Here is a 13,942-nt window from a genome sequence, read left to right as displayed (position 1 = left end):
CACTGCAACCCCTGCCTCCTGGGTTCAAGTGATTCTCCTGCCTCAGCTTCACGAGTAACTGGAATACAGGCATGCACCACCATACCCTGCTAATTTTTGTATTTTTAGTAAAGACAGGGTTTCATCATGTTGTTCAGGCTGGTCTCAAACCCCCGACCTCAAGTGATCCACCTGTCTCGGCCTCCCAAAGTGCTGGGATTACAGGGGTGAGCCACGGTGCCTGGCCAGATATACTTTAAAAATGTCTTCCCTACACTGCCTAAGAAATGGACGCCACCAAGGTTAACAAGTGGGAATATGGTGGCACTGGCTTAACCTTTCCAATCTCCCTGAATCACCTCATAAAAAACAAGGCAACTAGGATAGCAAAACAAAACTCCCTGCAGACAGCTTTTGGTTTTGGTAAGTCCCAAGTCCATACCACACGGGCCTTACCAAAACTAAAACAATGGTAAGGCTCACGTGGTGTGGATGGTCACTCAGGGGAAGCGAAGGCAACGATCTGGAAAAGCCCAGGCTGGTGCTGCCTGAGACAGCAGCTGTGGGGTGGGGCCTCCTGCGCACTCCCAGGCCCTGCAAAAGGGGCCAGCGAAGCTCTCCTCAGGACTTCCAGGACCAAGCCCCACAAGGAGGAAAAACTGCTAGGATTAGATTCCAAACCAAGTAGGCCAAAGAAGACAGAAACAAAAGATCTAAAAAAAAAATTTTTTTAAATTAGCCAGGCTGACTATCCTAAAAACAATAAAAGCATACCAAAAAGACATGTCTATAAAACAGAAGAGAGGCTGGGTGCGGTGGCTCACGCTTGTAATCCCAGCACTTTGGGAGGCCGAAGCGGGTGGATCACGAGGTCAGGAGATCGAGACCACAGTGAAACCCCGTCTCTACTAAAAATACAAAAAATTAGCCGGGCGTGGGGGCGGGCGCCTGTAGTCCCAGCTACTCGGAGGCTGAGGCAGGAGAATGGCGTGAACCCGGGAGGCGGAGCTTGCAGTCAGCCTAGATCGCGCCACTGCACTCCAGCCTGGGCAACAGAGCAAGACTCCGTCTCAAAAAAAAAAAAAAAAAAAAACCAGAAGAGAAAAGAAGACAAACAAAAACTTTGGAGCATCAGGCAAAAAGACCCCAAGTCACTTACAAGACAAACTCAACTGGTCATCAAGAGCAATGTTTTGTGCCAGATGACAATGGATTAACATAGTAAGACACCTGAGAAAAGAAAATGTGCACTAAGGAATCTGCAACTGGCATTCAGATAGCCAACAAACTGTTAGGAAACAAAAGAAGTCAGTGAATATTGTTCTCAAGAGCCTTCCTACTACAGAGGTGGGTCACAAACTCTCACATGCACCTCTGCTGGGGACTGATGCTCCTGCCGGAACCCACACTTTGAGAAGCCCTGTACTAAAGCATGAAGTTCAGATAACCAAAAATGACTGGACAAACATCACCATAAGGACTGGTGGAAAGCATTAATTATGTATTTGCTTCTAGGACTAAGACTGAATGAGGGTTATAAGACAGACTGTAGTATGTGTGACTAAATGTTCTAACAAAGTATAGTGTATCTAGGAAATAACAGGGAGACGTGGTGAGAACATATTAAAGGAATATTATGCTTGTTGATTATAGTTATTAACTGGAAGTAAAGGACAGTATTTCAAATTAGATATAGAGGGAGAGAGAGGGCAGGGAGAAGATAGGTCCTAGTTAATTTCTGGTTTTATCCTTTGAACCACATTAAGTATTTTACATACTCAACAAAATTGCATCGGCAAGGATGGAGGAACCCTAAAACTGAATACAAACAGACAAATGAACCTGCTTATAAAATTGATAACATAACCACACAGAAAAAAAAATTCAAGTAACTTCTGAACATTAAACAGTGCATATATTCTAAGAACAAAAAGAACTAAAAATGAATGTGGAACTTTAGCAAATAGATTAACAAATACTGTTTGTCGTTCACAGTAGAAAGGGCATAGCAAATCTGAGGTTAATTTCTCTGTATTGTAAAATTTAGTAAATGATGACATGCAATACTGTTGTGACCAGAGTTCTCCTGGTAGGAAAAGGGAGAACACGTAGGTCTCTGTGGTGACACTGGTGACAGGCCGAGTTACAGAGGTCAGCATGGATTTACTGAGGCTGGGATGTGCCACTGTGCCAAAAAAGAGAGCAGTGCTACCCTGAGTGGGAGCGCCAGGACACAGGCCAGTATGAAGGGGTTCCCAGCTAAATGTGCAACAGTTTTAGCACCAATAGTAACATGCTGAATAAAAGAATCTCTGAGAATGTACTGGTGCCAAAAAAATACCCATATTTCTTTTCTGAATAAAATATGTATTAATAAAAGATTATTTTAAAGGAAGGGCAAAGGACAAAATTATTAGTATATGGTACCATCTTTAAAAGAAAAATCAGGTTGGGCACAGTGGCTCACACCTGTAATCCCAATCAACACTTAGGGAGGCCGAGGTGTGAGGATTACTTGAGGCCAGGAGTTCCTACCAGCCTGATCAATAGAGAGAGACCCTGTCTCTGGAAAAAAGAGAAAAAATTAGCTAGGCCTGGTGGCGTGTATCTATAGTCCTAGCTGCTTGGGAGGCTGAGGTGGGAGGATCATCACTTGAACCCAGGAGGCTGAGGCTGCAGTGGGCCATGACTGTGCCACTGCACTCCAGCCTGGGTGACAGAGGCAAGACTCTGTATTTAAAAATAAATGAGAAGAAAAGAAAAAAATCATACATCTACGTATAACCTGAAGGCAGATCTAGCGCAGAAAATAGATTTTACCTATCTTTCTGTAACTGTAATTGTTTAGGGGTCTGGCCCCTACGAGACACTCCATGTCTACTTAAAAAAAGAAAAAAAAAGCTAAAAATACTACGATGTTGACAAAACAGTTCAGTAGAAGTCCATTCGTGTCACGTAACATCACTCAAAGCTCACGACAGACCAGTGGTCATCTTATAAATACACCTGTTTTACTAAGTGATTGCTTCACTTACTAATAAACCAGTGCTGACCCAGTGTATGGTAGTTATGTAGTATACACACATGCTCAGTAAATGCCAGGCACTTCTGTTATTGCTATTATTATTAACAACTACTACACACAGTCAAAACTAATACTGTTTTGGTCATTTAAGAAAAGACTAGGTATTTTAAAAAACATAGTTGAAACTTAAATTGTAGGGAGAAAGATCAATGTTCAGCCTATAAAATAATGAGAATCATTCTCTTAATGTGAGATATCTTCACTATATATAGTTGTAAGTTTTTTCTTTTTTTTTTAAACCAGGTCCTCACCAGATAATTTGTTTTAACTAGCAGAAAAAGCAGGCATAAGACATAGGTTAATAACGCAGAATAAATATAATATACAAAAACAAGTTGCTCGTATCATGGACGAACAAATGATAGTTTGGCATGTCTCTTTTTTCTCCACTTTTACCTTACTCTTAACTTAAAGGAAAATATCAATATTCATCTCCAAACTATTCTTGTTTGTCAACCGCAACTGTACGTTGGGTACAGAAAGAAGAACCCAGCAAAAATCACTGAAAGCAGTCTGTGAGAATTGGCTATATGGAATTTACACTAAAGAATACTGTACACTTTATTATTTGTAAATCATTTACTACACATACTTTGAGTTAAAATTTACAATAAATTTATGTATATAAAAACAAATATGAGACAAAACATAGTACCTGAATATCCTTCCTGACTACTTTGGCTTTGTTCTCTGCAATTTTCTTCCTAAATTCAAGAAGCACTTCTTTACAGTCCTCCAGGTGGATCTCGGGCTCCCAGGTATCGTCATCCGATGTATAGCCTTTCCAGCGAACTTTGTAAAGAACTTTACCCTGTTATAGACAATAAAAGAAGGCAAATAAAGCAGATCACTAACTTGATTACATTTCCAAAAAAAAAAAAAAAAAAAAAAACTGATGAGAAGACACGAAATAACTTGAAAATTGCTTCTAAGTGGAAATTATCACATTATAAAGTACATGCATCTCCTGAGAAAAGTGGCTTAAGAAAAAAAGTTATCGACCAGGTGCAGTGGCTCATGCCTATAATCTCAGCATTTTGGGAGGTCAAGGTGGGCACACCGCTTGAGCCCAGGAGTTTGAGAACAGCCTGACCAACGTGGTGAAACCTCGTCTCTACTAAAAATACAAAAATTATGGGCCAGGTGCAGTGGCCCATGCCTGTAATCCCAGCATTTTGGGAGGCCGAGGCAGGTGCATCACCTGAGGTCAGGAGTTGAAGACCAGCCTGACCAACATGGTGAAACCCTGTCTCTACTAAAAATACAAAAATTAGTCAGGCGTGGTGGCGTGTGCCTGTAATCCTGGCTACTCAGGAGCCTGAGGCAGGAGAATCGCTTGAACCCAGGAGGCGGAGGTTGCAGTGAGCTGAGATCACACCATTGCACTCCAACCTGGGTGACAGAGCAAGATTCCATCTCAAACGAAAAAAAAAAAAAAAGAAATTCCAGAGGCGAATCTCAAACAAATCAGGCACTGTAGAATCCTCCTGCTCAGGGGGAGCCGCAAGCAACTAGGCTACCACCAGCGCCAACCAGACCTCCAGATGGGTGACTACCCAAAATAGCCATCCAAACAAAGACACACAGACCCTGTAGCACCACTCCCACATGTCTCTCATACCAAGCTGCCTTTTAAAAACCCTATGGTAAATTTTTTTTTTTTTTGAGACAGAGTCTCGCTCTGTTGCCCAGGCTGGAGTGCAGTGGCACAATCTCAGCTCACTGCAACCTCTGCCTCCTGGGTTCAAGCGATTCTCCTGTCTCTGCCTCCCAAGTAGCTGGGATTACAGATGCCCACCACCACGCCTGGCTAATTTTTGTATTTTTAGTAGAGATGGGGTTTCACCATGTTGGCCAGGCTGGTCTTTAACTCCTGACCTCAAGTGATTGGCCTACCTTGGCCTCCCAAAGTGCTGGGATTACAGGTGTGAACCACCGCACCCAGCCCCCTATGGTAAATTTTAAAATTTAAGATGTTCTTTGTGATAATAGTCCACCATCTTCTCACTTTTGCTGGCTTTCTGAATAAATCTGCTTTTCGCTCATCAACCCTCGTCTCTTGTGTCTAGCTTTCGAATGGCAAGCAGCCAAACCTGGGTTCAGCTACAGATTCTTTGATAGGCTATCAAAAGCACAAACAAAAAGAAAAAAATAGATAAACTCTATTTTATCGAAACTAAAAACTTTTGGGCATCAAAGGACATTACCAACAGGTGAAAAGATAGCACGCAGAACGGGAAAAATATTTGCAAATCATATATTGGATAAGGAATTAATATCCAGAATATATAAATACAACACATGAAAAGATGAGCAACATCATTTGTCCTTAGGGAAATGGAAGTCAAAACCACAAAATGAGATACTACTTCACACCTTTAGATGGCTAAAAAAAAAAAAAGACAACAGAAAATAGCAAGCATTAGTAAGGATGTAGAGAAATCGGAACTTTCTTACATTGGTGTTGGGAATGTAAAATGGTACAGCTGCTATGAAAAATCGTCAGGTAGTTTCTAAAAAAATTAAACACAGAATCATCCTATGACACAGCAATTCCAAAAGTAGTCCTTATTTTTCAATTCCAAAAGGATTGAAACAAATATTTGTACACCAATGTTCACTGCAGCATTATTCACAATAGACAAAAGGTGGAAGCAACCCAAGTGTCCATCGATGGATACATAAAATGTGGTCTACCCATATAATGGAAAATTACTCAGCCTTAAAAAGGAAGGAGATCCTGACACATGCTATAACATAGATGAATCTTGAAAATATTATGCTATAAAACACAAAAGGATATTTATGATTCCGCTTACATGAGGTACTTAGAATAGGCAAATTCATTGAGACAGAAAGTACATTAGAGGCTACCAGGGACTTGAGGTAGGCAGGATAGGTACTCTTCAATCATACTCACACTGCCCTTCAATCATTCAGCCATCTGTGTAAAAAGACCAAGTACCAGTACTGCTTAATGGCTACAGAGTCTCTGGAAAGATGAAAGAGTTTTAGAAATAGTAGTGTTGTTTGCACAACTTGGTGAATGCAATTAATGCTGCTGAACTGTACACTTAGAAATGGTTGAAATGGCTAATTTTATGATATATATACATAACCACAATAAAACATTTTTAATTACCGGTTGTGTCTTTTACCGATTTTCTTGCTCATCTGTAAGAATATCTCTAATACTTTTTAAGGTAATTAAATTTTGGTAATATATATTGCAAAGTTTTGCTTCTTCAGATTTCTGGTTTGTCTTTTCTGCTCAATACCCAATCTCACTGAGAATCAAGAATATAAAACTTGACTGTCAACATGAACTGCAGAGCACCATTCTAGCTACACACTTAACACTTGCCTGATTTTCTTCACACCACCACCACCACCAAGGCAATAAACTTTCCAAGCGAAGTGCCAAGAACTGCTCCCACCCATTTTACCCTTCAATTGTACCCACACATTCAGTTATCTGTGTAGAAAGATCAAGTACGAGCATTGAGTAGAATCTGAACTCAAGAAATATTGGAAAAGGAACAGATTCAAAATCTTAACTTTTTTTTTTTTTTTTTGAGACAGAGTCTTGCTCTGTCAGGCTGGAGTGCAGTGGCACGATCTCGGCTCACTACAACCTCCGCCTCCTGGGTTCAAGTGATTCCCCTGCCTCAGCCTCCTGAGTAGCTGAGATTACAGGCGCATGCCACCACACTTGGCTAATTTTTTGTATTTTAGTAGAGACAGGGTTTCACCATGTTGGCCAGGATAGTCTCATCTCCTGACCTTGTGATCCGGCCGCCCTGGCCTCCCAAAGTGCTGGGATTACAGGTGTGAGCCACTGTGGCCGGCCTCAAAATCTTAACTTTTAAAGATAAGCCTGAAAAGCCTTAAAATTTTAAAATAATAGTTAAGAGTACATCAATACAGTTTCATTGTTCGGCAATACAGTTTTATTGTTCAGCTACATTAAATGGGTGGGAAGATGGTGATTTTATCCATTGAGAATATATGCATATTCTTTCGGGCAAAATAATATACAAAAGGAAAACTATTGTATACAACTTTTTTTTTGAGACGGAGTCTCACTCTTTCACCCAGGCCGGACTGCAGTGGCGCGATCTCTGCTCACTGCAAGCTCCGCCTCCCGGGTTCACGCCATTCTCCTGCCTCAGCCTCCCGAGTAGCTAGGACTACAGGCGTCCGCCACCGCGCCCGCCTAATTTTTTGTATTTTTAGTAGAGACGGGGTTTCACCATGTTAGCCAGGATGGTCTCAATCTCCTGACTTCGTGATCTGCCCGCCTTGGCCTCCCAAAGTGCTGGGATTACAGGCGTGAGCCACCACGCCCGGCCTGTATACAACTTTGTAAGAGCTTCTGTCTTCTGTAAAGGCATAATTAAAACTGAAAAAAATTAAAGATGAGACAGCACAGCTAAAAAGACAGCTTCTTAGCTTGCATTAATGGGGGGAAAGAAATCTTAGTCAATAGTATGCAGAACTGCCTAAAAGAAAGCAATATATTTGGTTTTAGAATAACATCAGGGCCAGGAGCGGTGGCTCATGCCTGTAATCCCAGCACTTTGGGAGGCCGAGGCGGGTGGATTTTATCAGCTAATTTTATCAGTAATGGGTCATGGGAACAAAAATGATCCTTGTTTGTGTGCGTGCATAAAAATAGTGGTAAATTCAACATAGCCCTTAAAAAACACCACTTTCAAATGGGCCAGAAAAAAATGTACATAAACAGAGAAAAAAGATAAATAGATAAATGATTAACAATTAGAGACTCTGGATGAAGGTATATGAGAGTCTGTCTAATTCTTACATTTCTGATAATTTTTAAAAAGCAGTAGAGACTAGAAAACTACCTTTTACATTAACATAGTTATAAATCTAATGCTAGTTATCAATGAAATTTGAGCTAATTGATGAGAAGGAGGGTATTAAGAACAATTTTCAAGTATTAAGGAACATATCTTAATTATAGCTCCAGATTTAATTTACTGATAATTGTTACCCTTTACTTCAACAGGTGTGCATCATTCATTCACTCATTCAACAAATAGCTACTAAACGTGGTCACTATGTTTCAGGAACCTTTTGAGTTTTAGGAGCATGGCAGTATACAAATACAGATGAAATCCCTGAATTTCACGTCTTTGTATGGAGTCATGTAAATCAAAAAATTGTCCAGGGTTTTGCCATGTATTAGGAAATTGCATGATAGCCCTAGGATTTATAAATTTGACTTCAAAATTCCAGAAGCAGTCTCTTTCTTGGTAGCCAAAGTTTCCTTTAATCAGTGAGCCAAACTAAAAGGCAGGCCCCTACTCTACCAGATCATATACACTAGAGCAACAGTTTAAAATTTTTGTTAAAAAACATAAAAAAATTGGCCGGGCACAGTGGCTGACACCTGTAAATCCTAGCACTTTAGGAGGCCAAGGGTGGAGGATCACTTGAGCCCAGGAGTTCAAGGCCAGCATGGGCAACGCAGGGAGACCCCATCTCTATAAAAAATTAAAATATTAGTCATGGTAGAGCACACCTATAGTCCCATCTACTCGAGAGGCTGAGGTGGCAGGACTGTTTGAGCCTGGGAGGCCAAGGCTGCAGAGAGCCATGATTACGCCAATGCACTCCAGCCTGGGCAACAGAGAATCTGTCTCAAAAAAAAAAAAAAGGAAATTAAGCAATATACACTATTAGAATTTAATTCTCTGCTTACTCTATTACCCCAAATAAATTATAAATAACGATTTGGAATGGTGGTATATGTATGTATTTCCACAGTTCTTATGTTAATTATTCATACATATAGCTAGAATCAAGAAATATTATGAATTAGTAAAAAGTGAATCAATTGTGTTTCTGATTATAGACTATAGACTAGACTATAAGGAGGCCTAACAAACCGCTAGCAGGACCCTTAAGTTTGTCAATGGCTAGGTGGCTAACCAACCGGCTGGTTCACTCAGCAGTGAAAAGAGAAAACTGCCATAGTCCTGCTCCACTAACACCTTTTGTATTAGTCCGTTCTCATACTGCTATGAAGAAATACCCGAGACTGGGTAATTTATAAAGGAAAGAGGCTTAATCGACTCAGTTCAGCATGGCTGGGGAGGCCTCAGGAAACTTATAATCATGGTGGAAGGCAAAGGAGAAGCAGGCACCTTCTTCACAGGGTGGCAGGATCGAGTGAGTGCAAGCAGGGGAAATGCCAGACGCTTATAAAACCACCAGATCGAGACTCACTATCGCGAGAAAAGCACGGGAGAAACCACTCCCATGATCCTACCTCCACCTGGTCTCGCCCTTGACATCTGGGGATTATGGGGAATACAATTCAAGATGAGATTCTGGGTGGGGACACAGCCAAACCATATCACCTTTAATCATATAAATCACTCCTTCACAAGAGCACCTAAAAATGCAAGAACTTGAATTTTAACTCACAGCACTAAAGCCTAATTGCCTTACACAAATAAGTTTCTTAGTTTCACCCTCTTTAGACTGGTGAGGCTTTAGGTATACAGTGCTTACAATTCTTTGAGGCTGGCAAAATTAAACACTGTATGAATGAGAATCATCTTAATTCTAAAGATTTAATCCTTCTAGCCAATTTTTTTTTTTTTTTTTTTTTTTTGAGACGAAGTCTCCCTCTGTCGCCCACGCTGGAGGGCAGTGGTGCAATCTCGTTTTACTGCAACCTCCACCTCCCGGGTTCAAGCAATTCTCCTGCCTCAGCCTCCCGAGTAGCTGGGATTACTGGCGCCCGCTACCTCGCCCAGCTAATTTTTGTATTTTTTTGTATTTTAGTAGAGACGGGGTTTCACCATGTTGGCCAAGCTGGTCTCGAACACCTGACCTCGTGATCCGCCCGCCTCAGCCTCCCAAAGTGCTAGGATTACAGGTATGAGCCACTGCCCCCGGCCCTAGCCAAGTATTTTTCAAATACCTCCTGTGTGCCAGGTATTGTGTTAAATGCAAGTGATACAAAATAGTCTAACAGTGGCTCCTCCTTTCACCTCAAGGTGCTTACAATATATTTGGAGAAATTATACATAAAGACATTTCCATCTTTATTGCAAATAACAATATTAATGACATCAGCTCTTAATTACTTAACTCCCCATAGACAGGAAAAGTTTCCACTGTTAGCAACTGTGTATGCTTCAATTAAAATCTCTATATTGTCCGGATCTAACACAGCACCTGGCATACAGTAGTTGATAAAAAATGCCGAATGAATGCGCAAAAAATTGACACAAGGCAGCATATGACCAATGGGAAATAATAGACAATGAAAAGAACACAACATAGAGAATGACCACGGTGGGCCCTTTGGTTACTTCACATCCATCTACTGAAACAGACTGTTTTCTTATTGTCCACGTTTCCCCTTGGATTAAAGGAGACCACATATAGCAGGAGAGACAAAGAACGATAATGGCTTAAATGCCTTCATAGAGGTCAATACAAAGAGTAAAAAGAGCAGAGATGAGAAGCTCCTCACTCTGCAGAGGTTAGGGTCAAAAAAAGCTTTCCCAGAGAGCTACACCCCGAGGCCTTGGAAGATTTGAGTAAGATTTCACCAGAAGAAGAGGGCAGAGAACTGTCCAGGCTAGGAGAACAGGAAACACCAAGGCATGGTGTGATGAATTCCAAATATTTCTGTGTGGCTGCGAGCTATATAACGCATAGGGGAGAGAGGGATGACGCTGATCAGGTTATGAAGGCCTTTAAATGCCATCCTCTGGGTAAGATTGAGATTTTACTCCGAGGGCAAATGAAAATTCCGGAAGATTTTAAACCAGGGAGTTGGTTACGGTTTTGGAAAACACTGTAACGATGGCGTGGACAGTGGACCACGACGAGAAGCATTACTTCACTATCATATCACTCCAAAGCGCAGCAGCTCCCACCGTGTGCCCAAATACTGATGACTACAGAAGTCCTTCACCAGCTGCCTGCAGCCTTGTGATCTGGACACACCACATCCCAAACTGCTTCGTCTCTTCGACCAAAACAATTCACCAAAATTTGCTGAAGCTTCCCTCACACACTCAATCCTAAGAGTGCACTAGGAAATGTCACTTTGCTTTTCCCACGATTTCGCCTGCTTGCACTGAACTCTCACATTCCTCCCCCGCTCCTGTTTTGGGTCTGCCCGCGCTGTTTCCAGCTCGCGTCCTCCCCGCCGGGCCCGGAGCTCCCCGCCCAGCCCCGCGCCGGGGACCCTCCACGTACCCCCTCGGTCTTCATGTCCAGGATCTTCTCCACCTCGAACACATCCTCTCCGTCCTCCTCACTGTCGCCAAAGGCCTCCACTCCTCTCGCGGCTGCGTCATTATCCTCTTCCACTACTCCAACTCCTTCTTCGACTTCGGCCAACTCCTCAGTGCTGTCGGCAGCCGACACAGGGACTGCGGTCACACTCACTCCCTCCGCAACCTGCTCCATCCTAGCAGCTCCGCAAACCGCCGAGGAAAACCCGCTGCGACACACACCCCAGCAGCTCCTCGCGTTCCGCGCTCGGCCCTACTCCACATCAGCGGCGTAACGGAAGCCGACCAACGGCGGGCTCGGACCCTAGACTGACAGGAACAAAAACCAATCATGTTAAGGCGGCGCGGCGTAGCCCAGCGGAGCCCGCGGGAAGAGGTGGGCGGGGCAGGGAGGGCAACCTAGGCGGAAGAGCGCATGGGCGTTCGGTAGTTGTGGCGGAAAAGGTCAAGGGTGGGAGGGGAGCGGGCGAGGCCGCCAAGCGGCGCGACGCTGGGGAGGAGGAGGGTCGTTGGGGCGGAGGACGTCCCAGGGCGGCCCCGAGGAGCTCACAGTGCCTGATCCCCCAGCAGGGAAGCCTCAGGTGTGGACGTCGGTCGGGCCAGAGCTGGGGACTTTCTAGGAAAGGGAACCCTGCTGCTGCCGAAACCCCAGCCAAGCAGAACGGCTTCCCAGAAGTCATATATGATTTTGATAGGTTTAGCACGTGTGGATGATCCAGTCAAACATAACTCACTGTGCTCTTATATTTTAATGAGTGTTGTTTAAAGACAAGGAAATTTAGCGGCCTAAAAAGCATCCGTTTTCCAAGTTGTAGCGCCCTTTGCGTTTTCATTGAAAATATCGGAGAAGGACGTGATTAAAAGTATTTGTTCAGGTTGTGAAGAGTTGACAAAAATTACGCCACCCAAAGTTAGCGAAATACTGCTAGGAAAATACATTTAAGGATAATACATTTTTCTCACTTTGAATTTCGGATATGCAACTGAAGTCTTTATGGCATCAAGCTTTCTGGTTTTGTTTCTTTGAACAGTGGACTTAATTTGTAAGATAAGCCTCATTGTCAAATCTCTGAGCGTTAACTGAAGAATAATCTATGGTCCAGCAAATCCTTTTGGAGAGGATCACCAGATCTTTGAGTTGGCTCAATGATTTTTTTTTTTCACTCAGCTGTAATCAGATAGTAAATGATATACTGTTGAGCTTATTAAATGCATCCTATGTACCATCACTATAGTAGGCATTAGTAACAGGAATACAGAGATCAGTAGAGTGTAGTATGCCTTCCTAGGACCCACACGAAGGAGTCCCAGGAAGACACACACCAATACTAACAATTATGTATTTAAAAAACTGTAAAAATATTACCCATAAATTAGTTGAGGGGAGAAAGCTCATTTTTACAGAATTCCAGATGATAAATATAGAAGCAAAGTTAGAAAAATCACAATAATGTGTGCAAAAGATCTAGGGAACAAAGCATTATATGAAAGGGTGATGAGGAACTGGATATTCACAAGGCACTATAGATCCACAAATCATTGGTTGGTTGTAGGGGAAATCTAGCTTCACATTTGAAAGCCCACTGATCAATGTTAGCATTACTAAAAGTGGAACCACCAGACTGTATGCTTTCTGTTGACAAAAATGTCGATCCTTAATAGACTCAGGACTTTAAGTGTAATTACCAGTGACAGGAAAGAATAAAGGGGAAAGAGGAAAAGGCAACAACCGGACAAATCCAGAATGTGGGATGTCCTATTGGACAACTGACTGTTTCTTCCAGTTAAAGGAAAAAGAGGAAGGAGAAGATTGTTCTAGATTTATAACAATTTGAGATGAAAAACATGGCAACATTTAAAATATTTTAAATCTTAACAGGTTTATTATATTATTCTCTGCTTTTATGTGTTTTTAAATAAAATTTAAGTACATATATTCATGATAAAAGTTTTCCATTAAAAAATACATGAGGCCTGGCACGGTGGCTCACACCTGTAATCCCAGAACTTTGGGAGGCTGAGGTGGGAGGATCATCTGCACTCAGGAGTACGTGACTAGGCTGGGCAACATGGCAAAACTCTGTCTCTACCAAAAATACAAAAAGTTGGCTGGGCGTGGTGGCACATGCCAGTGGCCCCAGCTACTAGGGAGGCTGAGGTGGGAGGATCCCTTGAGCCTGGGAGGCAAAGGTTGCAGTGACCTGAGATTGTGCCACTGCACTCCAACCTGGGTGACAGAGTGACCTTGTCTCAAAAAAAAAGAAAAAAATATATATATACGTCTGTCTGTCTGTCAGGCATGGTGACTTGTACCTGTAATCCCAGTGAGTGCTTTGGGAGGCTGAGGTGGAGGATCACCTGAGATGTTGAGCCCAGGGGTTCAAGACCAGCCTGGGCAATATAGTGAGACCTCATCTCTAAAAAGATAAAAAAAAAAACTAGCTGGGCATGGTGGCACGCACCTGTAGTCCCAGCTATTTGGGAGACTGAGGCAGAAGGACTGTGGCTTGCCTGAGCACCACTGCACTCCAGCCTGGGTGACACAGAGTGAGATCCTGTATTAGTCCTTTTTCATGCTGCTGTAAAGAAC

General features: G+C 42.5%; 1 protein-coding gene across 1 annotated transcript in view; it reads right to left on the bottom strand.

Annotated features, from left to right (window-relative positions):
* MPHOSPH8 (M-phase phosphoprotein 8) overlaps positions 1-13,942 on the bottom strand; it is a 68,895-nt gene that overhangs the window by 29,675 nt on the left and 25,278 nt on the right. Inside the window, exons 2-3 of the mRNA XM_032150679.2 lie at positions 11,315-11,661; positions 3,720-3,875 (exon numbers count right to left, since the gene is read on the bottom strand). Of these exons, the coding sequence (XP_032006570.1) occupies positions 3,720-3,875; positions 11,315-11,527 (369 nt within the window). The 5' untranslated portion in view covers positions 11,528-11,661. The remainder of the gene's footprint in view (positions 1-3,719; positions 3,876-11,314; positions 11,662-13,942) is intronic.

The sequence above is a fragment of the Hylobates moloch genome, unplaced genomic scaffold, assembly GCF_009828535.3.
Source record: "Hylobates moloch isolate HMO894 unplaced genomic scaffold, HMol_V3 SCAFFOLD_4, whole genome shotgun sequence".
Lineage (NCBI taxonomy): Eukaryota > Metazoa > Chordata > Mammalia > Primates > Hylobatidae > Hylobates > Hylobates moloch.
This window is presented reverse-complemented; position numbering and strand designations above follow the sequence as displayed.